The sequence below is a fragment of the Aspergillus ibericus genome (assembly GCF_003184845.1).
Source record: "Aspergillus ibericus CBS 121593 unplaced genomic scaffold BO80scaffold_16, whole genome shotgun sequence".
In the NCBI taxonomy this organism is placed as follows: Eukaryota; Fungi; Ascomycota; class Eurotiomycetes; order Eurotiales; family Aspergillaceae; genus Aspergillus; species Aspergillus ibericus.
The window spans coordinates 192,675-206,094 of record NW_020292114.1 but is presented as its reverse complement, the minus strand read 5'-3'; the positions used below and the strand labels follow the sequence as shown (position 1 = coordinate 206,094).

At 55.5% G+C, this 13,420-nt stretch overlaps 5 protein-coding genes across 5 annotated transcripts; 2 read left to right on the top strand and 3 right to left on the bottom strand.

Annotated features, from left to right (window-relative positions):
- Positions 1-480: 480 nt before the first annotated feature.
- BO80DRAFT_424485 (putative DNA ligase I) lies at positions 481-3,162 on the bottom strand. The gene has a single exon (XM_025719300.1). It carries the CDS (start codon positions 3,057-3,059, stop codon positions 564-566), a length of 2,496 nt encoding a protein of 831 aa, XP_025575981.1. The 5' UTR covers positions 3,060-3,162; the 3' UTR covers positions 481-563.
- On the top strand, positions 3,151-6,155 carry BO80DRAFT_464203 (RINT-1 family protein). The gene is made up of 5 exons (XM_025722637.1): positions 3,151-3,418; positions 3,492-3,739; positions 3,796-4,101; positions 4,155-4,284; positions 4,331-6,155. Exons 1-5 carry the CDS (start codon positions 3,269-3,271, stop codon positions 5,948-5,950), a joined length of 2,454 nt encoding a protein of 817 aa, XP_025575980.1. The 5' UTR covers positions 3,151-3,268; the 3' UTR covers positions 5,951-6,155.
- A 170-nt stretch (positions 6,156-6,325) lies between these two features.
- BO80DRAFT_405390 (pyridoxal phosphate-dependent decarboxylase family protein) lies at positions 6,326-8,285 on the bottom strand (the record flags this gene model as incomplete). Its single annotated transcript, XM_025717715.1, has 2 exons — positions 8,087-8,285; positions 6,326-7,963 (listed from the first exon to the last, which is right to left on the bottom strand). The coding sequence occupies exons 1-2, from the start codon at positions 8,129-8,131 to the stop codon at positions 6,326-6,328; spliced, it is 1,683 nt and encodes a 560-aa protein (XP_025575979.1). The 5' UTR covers positions 8,132-8,285.
- Positions 8,286-8,445: 160 nt separating this feature from the next.
- On the bottom strand, positions 8,446-10,495 carry BO80DRAFT_424482 (mitochondrial protein Fmp25). The gene has a single exon (XM_025719299.1). The coding sequence runs from the start codon at positions 10,405-10,407 to the stop codon at positions 8,671-8,673; it is 1,737 nt and encodes a 578-aa protein (XP_025575978.1). The 5' UTR covers positions 10,408-10,495; the 3' UTR covers positions 8,446-8,670.
- Positions 10,496-10,564: 69 nt separating this feature from the next.
- BO80DRAFT_53531 (Golgi transport complex subunit COG3) lies at positions 10,565-13,370 on the top strand. Its single transcript, XM_025724580.1, has 4 exons — positions 10,565-10,930; positions 10,997-11,336; positions 11,391-12,413; positions 12,467-13,370. Exons 1-4 carry the CDS (start codon positions 10,722-10,724, stop codon positions 13,271-13,273), a joined length of 2,379 nt encoding a protein of 792 aa, XP_025575977.1. The 5' UTR covers positions 10,565-10,721; the 3' UTR covers positions 13,274-13,370.
- The last annotated feature ends 50 nt before the right edge of the window (positions 13,371-13,420 follow it).

Here is a 13,420-nt window from a genome sequence, read left to right as displayed (position 1 = left end):
CTCGCGGTGAGTGTCAGATGGATACGTATAGTCTAGCGTACCTGCATCATGAATGATTTGATCCAATTCGACCCCTCCCATTAGCAAGCATCAATAAGTACTCCGTACTTCTTTCCATAAAGTCAAAAGCCACTCAACTCCCAGGGCCCCAAAGTACAAGAGGGAAATCAACAGTCTCAGCCACGAAAAAAAAAAAATAAGATGACGCGACCGAACGCGTCCAGGAAACTTTAATTCGTGGTCATTTCGCGTTCGGGCTAGACTGATTTCGGGTTAGTGAGGGATTCGGCTGATCGGGGAATTTACGGTTTTGGGTTTAGGCTGAGATCGGATCGGGAGGGGAAGGGGCACGTGATGGGGGTGGTTTGTTCTTTGGGGTTTCGATTGTTCGATTATGGGGATGGAGTACATACTAGGGTCATGGTGGGATTTGGGACTTTTTGTGTTTGGGGGGTTGGTTGGCAGATGGATAAAATAGAATAGATTCATCAAGGGTTGTGTAGATGAGTATTTAATATAATATGTTTCCAATGGCTTTAAATATATCCAACTTTTATCAACGTTTATTCTTCCACTATGTCAGCGGGTTGCTCGGCTTCCTGCTTGGTCCGTTCGGACTGCTTTCGCCAAAGCAAAGCCAGGTAATCAGATGTGGTCGCCTCGTCGATCGATTTGTCCTCTCGGACTTTGAGAAACCGGGGAAATCGTAGACTCAGCCCTCGTTCATCGCTCACCAAGCCGATGGCCGCCGTGTACGTGGGACTAAGTGTGATGTCGGCAAATGCCATTTCCCAGACTTCTTGCGGCTCGAACCACACGTCTGGCTCCCCGTAGTATTCGACATAGCTAGGACGGGAGATGATGTTGGGCGTCCCCTCGGCGTATTTGTCCTTGTTGGCTTGGTAGAACTTATCAGTGAAGCCGGACATGCACTTCGTTACGGCTTCTAAACTTCCTGTCTCGGGATTGCGAACAGCGAGGAGGATCGGCGACCACCATTTGGCCTTGCGGCCTTGACCGTGCCATCCGGCTACGGGAATCAGGTCGAGGGTCTCGGATGACGCGCTATAATCCTTCTTGACCTTGAGCCAGGAATCAAGCCGTTTGTCGGGCTCGTAGGTGGAGAGCAGTGCCTTTCGGCGACTGCCTTTGGAATTCCTTGACTCGGGCTTTTCGTCTGTCTTGGACGGCGGATCTGGTACCCCGTCGGTATCAATGGTTGGTGTTCCGTTATCTTCAATATCCGGCTTGGGCATATTGTCAAGCACTTTGACCATGATGCCTTCACATTTCGTGTCGGTGGCACCCTTGAAAAACTCTAGCACCGCCTCAGAGTCGGCAGACGTGGCGTCCAGGCTCTTCACCCACGTAAACCGTCTGGGAATCTCCACGAAAAGGCTCCGGAGCAGCTCTCGCCGCTCGCGGAATGATCGGTCTAGCAGTGGCTGTCCGTTGAGATACATCAGGTCGAATGCAAAGAGACAGACGCTGACTTTGATCGCCCCGATATCAACGTTCTTTTTCGCACGGTTGGTCAGGATTTGGAAGGCCTGCAGTTCACCACTTTCTTGATCCACAGCGACCACCTCCCCTTCCAAGATGAAGCTCGACACGCCTTCTCCCCTGATCTGGGGGACTAGAGACACGAGGTCTGGGTATTTCTCGGTCATATTCTCCAGGTGACGGGAGAAGATCGATACTTTGCCTTGCACATCGCAATGCACCTGCGCGCGCTGACCGTCATACTTGTATTCACAGCTGAAATCGCGCCCTTGCAACTTCGTCAGCATGTCTGACAGGTCCCGCGTGATGCTGCCTAGCATGGGTCTTAACGGAATATGCAACTGCAGACCACAGCGGACAAGAAGTTCGTCTGAGACCCCGATTTCTAGCAGACAGGGAACGAGATCGTCGTAGTTTGGATGCCTGGCATAGGAAGCCTTCACAATCTCCTCTGCACGGGTATAGATTTCAGCTAGCTCGTCTTTTTTCAACCGCGCCATTTCCTCCTGTGAGTAAATCGAAAACCCCGCCCCTTCAGATCTGGAGTACAGAAATGCCCTTGCAAGCGCAATGAGCATCGTGGTTTTGACAGCGCCGATGCGGAGATTTTGTACCAGAGTTCTCACAATGTATCGACTTTCTTCCGCCCCGCGAGCATCTTGCAGCAGTTTCTCGACGATCCTCTGCTTTGTCTCCTGACTTCCCCCTCCTTTACTCATAGCTATCTTTTTCAGTGACTGATAAACCCCCTTTATCCGGAGCGGTCTCGGCTTCATCAAGGTGAAAGACTGTCTCTTTTTCGCCTCGAACGCCACATCGCCGGCATCACCGTGCTTATCGTACAGTGATTTCAAGCCTTGACTGTTTAATCCGTATACCTTCTTAAGCGCCTTCGATATCGAGGACCCACCAAGGCCTAGCTCCGATTCGTCGTAGGGAGGGGATATCGAGCTGGTCGCCAGCCATACTGCGGGAAGCACGCTGGACGGGTCGGCTTCAATCAACACGCGGAGGAGGTTGACCAACGTATCAACAATCTTGATGCGACTCGTCGTGGCGTTGGCAAGCAAAAATGCCCTAGTAAGGAGGGCGTACGAGGCGTCGCCACCTTCCGAAGCCCAGTGCCCCTGCAACTCGTGCGCATATTTGGTGGCATTGAATGTGATAGGACTCTGATCGAAAGGGACTGCAAGAGAGACAGTATCCTCCGTGCCTGTAGACGACTGTAGCGAGAGGACGCCTTTCTTCTGCACAGTGGTCGGTTCCCGATCGTTGTCGCCAGGACTCACTAGTGGCAACGAAGGCTCATCGCTGGGCGTATCGGCCTGCGAGGTTGGAAGCACATCTTCTTTATCCCATTCGGCCTGCAGCTTACGAGCCAGCGCCTCATCTGACAGAGTCTGTTCGGTATGAACTTCAGATCCAGGCTGGGTTAGTTGTTGCGTCTTCTCGGCCTGCTTGCCCGCCTGGCCCTGGAAGAATGACGCTATGGTCCGGGTGCGCTGCGAGGCAGACCCCGGATCATCTCTCTTGCGCTTTTTTGCCGGACTTGACATGGCGGGACTGGATCAAAAATCATCTGGAAGGTGGATTGATGGCTATTACTCGCAACATCCACCCCGCGTGCTCCATGGTGCCGGAGTTGGAGGCGGGAGTGACGTTGCTGCAGTGGAGGCGGAATGCGGAAGACAAGTGAATCGCCCGAGGCGGAGTTCGCGACACCTCGCCCGTCTCGCCGTGCTTCTTCCCCGCCAGCCCAACCACAATGGCGACCCCGGCATCTGCCCTGTCGTCGCACGAGAGGACCCGGGTCGAGGATTATCTTAATGACAAACTGCAGGTTTCGGCCGACTTGGACAGTCTCGACTCGTTGCTGTCGAGTCTCCGGGCCCAGCATGAGCTGCAACGCAAGCAGGTACCGCGGTCTTCCCTATTGGGCAGATTTCACGTTAATCTTGAAGACTCTCGCTGACGATCTGATACTATAGTTAGCAGAAGCACAAGAAGCGCTATCCAGTGCTACGAAAGCCTCCAACGACCACACCGATGCCACCCGAAAGCGAGCCGAAGCATTCGGCGAGCAGCAAGCGGATATTGACCGGCGTCTGAAAGCTCTCACGGGGTCGGATTCCAGCGATGAAGCGGCGAAACGGTTCGAAGCCAGTATCGAAAAGCTGCGGAGGCTTGAAATTTCCAGGAGTTACATGACCTTGCTGAAGGAGGCGGAAGGGTTGAGGTATGGGATTACTTTTTTATGCCTTCAAAGGTGGCGGTCGCTGAGATCGGATACAGCAAGGAGGCCTTGGACAACATCAAAGATCAGCCCCGAATCGCAATTCAATCATATACCCGTCTGCGCAAGGTTGCCCGATCCCTCACAGAAGCTCAGCCGGCAGCAGAAGGAGCGGCCCCTCACTTGGTCGACTACGTGGGAAAGCTGGCCTCGGCCCTTAGAGAGCACATGAAGACAGACTTCACCCGACGACTGCAGGAAACGATGGAGAAAATGAAGTGGCCATCGAAGGATCTACACTTTCCGGACGATTTACAGGCGCAGTGGAAGGAGAATGTGGCATTGCTTCTGGACCTGCAGAAACCGTACGTGCCTATCAGATCCACATTAATACTCAGGTGTAACCAGTCAGCTATAGAGAGCTTCAAGGTCATGCCTCTGGAGTTGAGCCTCCGGTCCTGCTGCCATTGGAAGTAATGGTGCATCCTCTCGAGCTTCGTTTCAAGTACCATTTCAGCGGAGACAAGCCGACAAATAGGCTGGACAAGGTACGTACGTCGATTGCAGTAATAGAGCCCAGTCTGACCCATGCAGCCCGAATATTTCCTGGCCCATGTGATGGATCTGATCAACAACTTCGGCGGATTCTTCGCCTCGTCCCTGCAACCCATCTTCGACCAAGAGGCGCAGAACGTCGGCACGGACCTGGAATGGAATTTCTACAATGCCTCCCATGCTTACATCACGGCGCTTCTGCCCGTGCTGAAACACAAGATCACCACGTTTCTGCCTCAAATTTCAACCCATCCGCAGCTGCTCAGTCACTTCATGCACGAATTGATGAACTTCGACAGCGAAGTCCGCGAGTCGTGGAACTACCTCCCCGACCCATATTCCAACGAGGACTGGAGGGGAATGACTTGGGATGTCCTGACCAAACAAGGCTGGTTTGATCGCTGGCTCCAGGTCGAGAAGGATTTCGCCCTGGCCCGCTATAAAGAGATTATAGACACCCCGGATAGTGGCCACATCGACTATGATGGCGTCGATCTCTCTTCAACCAAGCCTACCAAGGCTGCAATCCGGGTGAATGATCTGCTCGAAACCATCACGGAGCGCTACCAGCCACTGTCATCCTTCAGCCAGAAGCTGCGCTTCCTCATCGACATCCAGATCACCATCTTCGACCAGTTCCACGAACGCCTGCACTCCGCACTCGAGGCCTACCTCGCCATGACCTCGACTATCGGACGCACCGTGCAAGGCGCAGATGCATCCAGCATCGAAGGCGTCGCCGGCTTGGAACGACTCTCCCGTGTCTTCGGCAGCGCAGAGTACCTCGAGAAGAAGATGGAGGACTGGAGCAACGAAGTTTTCTTCGTGGAACTCTGGACCGAGCTCCAAGAACGCGTCCGAGAGAACAAGGATGGCGGCAAGAACGTGGCAGGCACCATGTCCGTCGCCGACGTCGCATCCCGCACCTCCCAGGCCGTCAACCCCAGCAACAGCCCAGGCACCGCATCCGAGGGCGCCCTCTTCGACGAAACCGCCTCCGCCTATCGTCGTCTCCGACTCCGCTCCGAATCCATCATCACCTCAACCCTCACCTCCAACGTGCGCTCCGCCTTGAAACCCTTCTCCCGCGTGTCCACCTGGGCCACGATCTCCGCAACGACCCCCGTCGCCCCCCTCCCCCCAACCTCCGATCTCTCCCCCGCCATGCGTACGCTCTCCGCCGAAATCTCCTTCCTTTCTAATGCACTGGGCATCTCCCCCTTGCGCCGCATCATCCGTCAAGTCCTCCTCGCCATCCAGACCTACCTCTGGGGCAACATCCTAACCCGGAACACCTTCTCCGCAGCCGGAGCATCCCAATTCATCAGCGACGTCGAACACCTCTGCAACGTGGTCGATACCGCCCTCGGAGCAGCCGGTCAAACCGGCGGTTCCATGCGAGTCATGAGAAAGCTGTCCGAGGGTCTCATCCTCCTCGGATTAGACACCACCACCACAACTGAAACTGAAGCCGACGCCGAAGCCGAAGATAAGACAGCGGAAGAGGGAGAGTCACGTCCAGGCCTATGGGAAGTCGAAAAACGACTGTTCAAAGACAACGAGAGCGCTCGCGTGGTGCTCGCTGAGCTGGGGATCGAGACCTTGACGGAGGCGGAAGCAAGGAGTGTGCTTGAAAGACGAGCTGAGATTGGTAACTAGGCAGCTTAGTTCGGTTAGTTGTCTCCGGTGTCATTACCCCTAGTATCTTAACGGGAACACATACCGACGGTGGCGATGGTGCGACGTATATACGGAGGGAGGGAGAGGGATGATTATTAATTCCTGGTAGCAAGCAGCATGAGATATCCATTGATTCTGATTCTAGCCCAACAATACTAGTATTTCTTTTGGCCTCGCTCGGCTTCCGTTATATAATATACATAAGACCTCCGTCTATAGATGATCGAGCTATTTCCCGCCCTGTTATCCTGATAAACACCCATCCATCCAATCTAGTAATCAGCAATATATCCCAAAATCGTACATATACATTCTATCCTCCTTCCTTTCTTTTTGCTTCCTGATATGATCTCCTCACGGATGATGCACAACCGGCCCATGACCCCTCTCGCCTAGTCGCCGAGTCGGAACCTCAGTGACACTCTCCGCCTTCAATCGGTCAACAATCTCGGGCCCGACCTCCTCAATAGCCCGCACCAGGGCTTCGACGGTCTCTTTCGTGGTCTGGACATTGACCACGCAACGGAAGAACTTCCCGTTCCCGACGGCGTCCTCGTCTCCACTGGGTGGGGCAAAATCCACCATGAACCCCTTGCGGACGATGGCATGTGTCACCTGCTCGGTGATCTTGCTGTTGGCTTTGGCGCGCTTGGATTCGTCGGAGACGAGGCCCCGCGGGTGCACGAATGTGCGGCTGGGCGCGTAGTAGAAGCAGACTTGGAGACAGGGGGGCGGGTTCTCGCTCACGAGGATGAAGTTCGGGTTCTCTGAGATTAGGGTGGCGAGGTGGGCGGCGACGGAGCAGGCGGTGTCGATTTGACGCTCGTAGCCGGCCGTGCCGTAGTAGGTCCAGCCGAGGAAGAGCTTGAGGGAGTCGGCGCGGCGGCCGCATTGGAGGGTGAGGTCGGCGAGGTCCCAGACTTCTGGGGAGTCGACTTCGAGTTCGGTCTCGCCGTTGAGGGTGTCCGGGTCGGTGTCGGCGTTGTGGAAGAGGTAGCCGGCGGGGAGGGTGTTGGCGAGGTGGAATCGACGGAGGTCGGCGGCGAGTAGGAAGGAGCAGGTGACGGGGACGCCGAGCATCTTGTGCGGGTTGATGGCGATGCTGTCGGCTTTCTCGGCGCCGGAGAGCTTGGAGCGCTGCTGGGCGGAGAAGATGAAGGAGCCGCCCCAGGAGCCGTCGACATGGAACCAGAGGTTGTATTTCTTGCAGATGGCGGCGATGTCGTGGAAGGGGTCGAAGGAGCCCATGACGGTGGTGCCGGCGGTGGCGTTGACGTAGAAGGGGGTTCGGTCCTCGGCGAGGGCCTTCTGGACGAGGGCCTCCAGCTGGGAGGCGATCATGCGGCCTTGTTTGTCGACGGGGACGGCCCAGACGGAGGAGCTTCCGAGGCCGAGCATTTGGGCGGCCTTCTCGATGCTGTAGTGGCCATGGGCGCTGGTGAAGAGGACGAAGCGGTAGTTGCCATTGCCGTCCTTCTTCGTGCTGGGGTAAAGGTTATTGCGCGCGATGACGATGGAGGTGGTGTTGGAGGCGGAGCCACCCTGGACGGAGATGCCTCCGGCGCGGGCGCCATTGAGGCCGAAGAGGGAGGCGAGTTGCTTTCCGGTGTGTTTCTCGATGATGGTCAGGGCGGGGGAGACCTGGTAGACATGGACGTTGGTGTTGAGGGCGGCCAGGATCAGCTCGGACGCCACGCCGGGGGCGTTGGTTGAGGCATAAAGCTTGTCGAGGAAGCCCTGGTGCCATGTGTTGACCGAGTACTGCAGAACCTTGCGCAGCACCTCGACCAGGCCCTCCTGGCCGGTGCCTTGCTCGGGGAGGGCTAATTGGAGGAGCTTCTGCAGCTCTTCCGGTTTCTTATGGTCGACGAGCGCCGTGCCTGGCGACTTGTGGACTCCATTGGTGCCGTTTGGCAGCGATTTTTGGCCGAGAGGATCCTCGTCGGCGCTTCGGATGAACGGAATCAGAAGGTCTTCGACGGCGTTCAGAAGCTGGTTCCGGAGTCAATGCGGTCAGGGTCGTTCTAATCGAAGATGAACACGCTCCAGCTGCACAAACAAAGAGGATAACTTCCTCAATGTGCGCAGACCTGAAGCATGAGGAACATGACTCACATTTTGTACTTCATCTGCGCGACTGGACGGCGGGGAAGCAGCCATGGATGCGGGGAAGCGAAGAGACGGCGCGAGAGAGAGCACGGGATGTATCAAATCTTAAGATGCTCCCAATCAAGGAACTGCACACGGAGAACCGACGGTGACTTCAGAGGGATAGGGAACTTTGAAGAAATTGGCTCATGGCCCCTCGAAAGCCATTCCATTGTGGCCGTCGAGCTGCGAGCGGAACCGTTGGGGGAGAGGGATCCACTGGGGATGATGACATTTTCCGGGTAATCGACATCATGGGCTCCCAAAGCCCCTACACCAACTACTACTACTATGTATTATTGCATGTGGTGTGTCTGGCGGGGAAGTCCGAACTGTGATCGATCGGATTGCAGTCATGGCCACTACGGAGTATCTATCGGTCGGTACTTCTTCCCTCGCATCGGCGGAGGGTCCGGCAGAGAATCGGTCAATAATATTACAGCCCTAGATTGAGACTTTTCGAACCCCCCAAACCCCCGCGGACACGCCCCAGAAAATATGGCTAATATACATAGTGTTCATCATACATGGAAGAAAGGACAAGAAGACAACTATACGGCAGAGTAGATGGCAGAGATATGTCGCCCACACTCGACGCGCTGTTCCATACTCACGGTGCGACCGTCGGCCTTGGCCTTGTGCCGGGGCATGATCTGAAGTCGCGCTTCCTGCTGATCCTCGGCGCCTTTGCCCTCTGGAGGGGCGTGAATGTAGTTTGGCTTTGACAGGTTGCTGCGTTTGCCTGTGCCCAGTTGGAAGTGCTCGTTGCCTCCCCACCAGAGCGCGTCATATCCCCAATCGTTGGTGTCATCCAAGGAGGTCGTGGGAGCCGCGTCTACATGCGTCTTGTTGTCCATGACCGCCGAGACGTGTGTCGTGCCAACCGAGATGTCATGGATACGAATGGGCAAGAGGCTCTTGGTTTTCTCGTCGTATTCAGACAGACCACTCAATGCCTTCACCTTGGCCAGAGAGTCCTGCACATGGATCCATTTTCCGGTACCGAGGGCACCCCAGATGCCCCGGCCGCAAGCCCATGTATCGGCTGTAATGCGGCCCAGGTCACGCATGGTGGCGGGGTTCTCATTGGAGCCGGCAATGCGCTGCGCATCCACGGTGAAGAAGCTGTTGGCACCTCCAGCCGCAACCCGAGTGGCCTTGGCCAACCAGGGACCCCGGTAGAGGTTCCGGATCGGCACCAGAGTGGGAGTATCGCAAAACGGCGAGGCCGGGTTGAATTCCTTGGCTAATTGTCCAAAGGAATTATCGCCAAAGGCAAACACGTTGCCGTCTTTGTCCAACGCGAGCGAGTGATAGTCACCCGCAGCAATCTGGACGATTTTCGAGCCCTTCAGCGCCGTGACCTCGTGGAGGGTGTCCACTGGTCCGTTAGGCCGAGTAGCCCAGGTCAAGCCCGGAACACCCAGTTGCCCGAAGGAAGGATAGTTCTCGGTAGAAGAAGCAACGGAGAAAACCCGACCGGAGCTGGTTAAGAGGAGGGCATGGTCTAGCCCGCCGCTGAGAGCTGTGATGCGCTCACCCAACTTCAAGCTGGGCTGGAGCACGCGATAGCTGACGCCAGCCGTCCCTGACCAGAAAGGCACCCAAGATCCTTCCTTGAGCTTGCGGCCAGTCAGTTGGTCCTCTTTGGCAATGGGCAGGGAGTAGATGTTGCCGTCGGAGGACAATGCAAGGATCCGGTCGTTCGACATGCACAGCGAAGTCAGATTCTTGCCAGTGAGGGTCTTTGCGGGTTTGAATTCAGTCTCCGAGTAGCCTTTGCCCCATTGCACCAGGTCGCCATTCCCAGTAATGGCCGCCCCAGATTTCTCTCCGAGCTTAAGATCCCTCAGCACCTGGCCTTCAAAATAGGCGAATTTTCGGGGAGTCTTCACAACCGATTCCTTGGAGTTCGGATCAACCACACGATAGGCATTCGTGCCCCAGACATACACTCCAGGGCTCTTAACGCTTCTTTTATGCTGCACGTACTGCAAGCTCAGCTCTTCAGCCGACTTGGAGAGGTCTTTGACCTTCTCCGATGCACTCTCAATCTGGTTTTGGTGGGAAGTAGCATATTCGTAAATCAGAACGGCAGCAGTACCTGCACCTGCCACGCCCAGGGAGTTCCGGATCCAGTGCGCGTTGGTCGACGGCTCCGATCCTTTGTTACTGCTGGCATAAGATCTCCGCCACGGCGTGGCGATAGACCGGTTGCTTCTGGCAAGGCGACGTGAAGAGGTGGTGACGACGGTCGTCACCGATTGCCGCCCTCGATGTGTCCACATGATGGTTGGAGATCCTCAACAAAGTTTCATGCCGAATCCTTCAATGACTTGATGCTTCTTTGCTTAATTTCGTCACTGATCTGGTTCGATCCATAAGAAAAGGCAAAAGATCAGCTGGAATGTTGCGTCAAGTCGCGGGAGCGGAAGGCGGCGGCAGAATAGCGCATTGAAGCCACGGCGGAGGCATCGCCTTCCCTCTCGCTCCTGCGCGTTGCGTCCGGGGCTGTATTGGGATCGTTTGACTTGTTGTTGTCGAGAGGCCTTGGTACAGGGGCAGTCGTCCACGTTTTATCTTCGTTGGTTATTCTTTCACCATGCGCCAACAAGCTGCAGGACAGCGAAGTCGACGCCAGACTGCCCCGTCGGGCCCGGCTCTGGAACTGAAGATCAAGGAGGCCACCGAGCTCGAGACGATCCCGGATAGCTTAGATTCGATTAACGATATTCGCAATGAGCTGGAGTTTGCGCAATGGTATAACGAAGTAGAGGAGAGCTTGCTGGAAGCCAGCTATGATGAGTACCAGTAAGCGGCGACATCTGCGGTCACCCCGAGAAGCCCCTGGCCGATGCTGACATCCATTGCTATTAGAGCTTGCCTCCAGGAGCTTGAAATGTCCAAATCTCATCTGGATTCGCTATTGTCCGATACTTCGTCGACGCTGAACCTTCTGACCAGCCTATCGAACGACTTCCGCGCCGTGGAGTCGCAGACATCCAATTTCCAGAAACAATGCGAAGGACTACTCTCGGCACAGAAGCATGATTCGGATTTGGCAGCGGATATCCAGGAAAACCTTCAATACTATGATTTCCTGGATCCTGCGTCGAGGAGACTCAATGCCCCAGGTGCGGGAAACACGGTTCGTGGGAAGGAGTTCTCGGATATGCTGCGACGGCTTGATGAATGCTTGGACTACATGGAGACACATGTGAGGATGGCTCGCATCTTTAGTACACTCTTGCTAACCAATTTGTTTCTGCAGCCTGATCAAAAAGAGGCCGGTGTATACCGCTCCCGGTACCGATTGCTCATGACGCGCGCCCTCACTCTTATTCGAACACACTTTGTTTCCTCCCTCCGAGATGTATACGCCGATGCTTCGAAGAAAATCGCAGACAAGCAGCTCAACGACACCACGATGTCTACCTTGCTCTACGCCAAGTTCAGAGTTGGCGCGCCGGAACTGAAACAGATCGGGCTCGAGATTCAGAAAAGAGCGGTTCCTCCATTGGACCCAGATCAGGGCACAGAAGCCGAATACCAAAGCTTGCTCAACGAGCTTCATGCCAACTATGCAGCCACGCGCGGTAAACTGATTATCCCATTAGTGCGCAAAAACCTCTACGACATCGCGCAATCTCCGACATCATCACAGGATCTCGTGTCCTTTGCCCGCGCGAGTATCAGCTACATCCGCGGCGTCTGTCTAGACGAGTTCGAACTATGGGGCGAATGGTTCCATGGTCACGGCGGACTGTATGATTTCTTGGAAACGATCTGTGAACCTCTTTACGATCACCTCAGACCTCGGATTATCCACGAAGACAAGATTGTCAAGCTATGCCAACTCTGCACTCTCCTGCAAACCCGATACTTGCTCGACCAAGACGAAGAGATCGAGCAAGTAGACGCCAACCAACTCGACTTCCCGACGCTGATCCAGCCCGCACTCGAAGACGTCCAAACCCGCCTTGTCTTCCGCGCGCAGGCTTTTCTTCGCGACGAGATCGAGCGCTACAAGCCTCGGCCGGAAGACCTGGACTATCCGGCGCGAAACAAACAACTCTCGATATCCGTCACGGAGGGCCAGATCAGCGGCCGCAAAGTCGCCTCCGCAGATACCCTGGTGAACCTGCCCAAACCAACGAAACCAACCCAGGATGGCGACACATCCCTGGAGCAAGACTCCAAATGGGACCTCGAGTCCCCGAACGCTCTAACCGGATGGTATCCCACCCTCCGCAAAGCCATCTGGCTCCTCAGCCGAATCTACCGCCTCGTAAACGTACATCTCCCCTCCCTCCCCTCCCCAAACCACCCCCACTAACCACCACCCAGTCAACCGTCTTCGACGACCTCGCCCACCAAATCGTCCACCAAACCAACACCTCCCTCCACCACGCCAGCACCCTCCTCACCAGCAAAGCCACCCCGACCGACGCCCAACTCTTCCTCATGAGCCACCTCCTCATCCTCAAACAACAAATCGTCGCCTTCGACATCGAATACGTCGCCCCGGAAATCACCTTCGACTTCTCCGGCGTGACCAACACCTTCTGGGAACTGCGCGAACGCGGCGGTCTCTTCAACCCCCGCAACCTCATGCGTCTCGTCGGCCACGGCCTCCTCCCCCGCGTCGTCGAGAACATGCTCGACGCCAAAGTGGAACTCGACGGACGTCTCCGCACCGTCATCAACGACTTCATCAACGCCTTCGCCTCGAAAATGACTACCTCCCTGCCCGCCTTCATCGACGCCCGGTCCCTCCAACGCGGAGAACTTATCCACTCGACGTGTCGGAATATTGAAAAGGAGGTTCCGAATCTACGGAAAGTGTTGTCGGAGTATTTGGATGATGGGCGCATGCGGGAGACGTTGGTCGGTGCGGTTCAGGATCGGGTTATTCAGATCTATGAGGATTTCTTTGAGAAATATACCTCGTCGGAGAGGAGGAAGGGGAATCCGGTGAGTACGAAGGGGAAGGGGAGGGAGGATACGGTGTGGGATGTGGATACGTTTGCGGAGTGGTGTGAGGGGATCTTTCGCGTTGGGTTTTTGGGGTCTGGGCAGGATGGTGGTGGTGGTGGGGATGATGAAGATGATGATGCGACAAGTAGGAGTGTGAGTCGGAGGGGAAGTCCTTGATCCTTTCTTCTTCCTCTCCGTCGCCTTCTTTTTTTTAACGGTGTATAAAATCTACGGTTTCCAATGTATATACAAAGTATTGAGGAGGAGAGAGGGACCGTGAGGTCTCGAGTGACGCGAGATGCAGAGATTAAGAATATCCAGAGT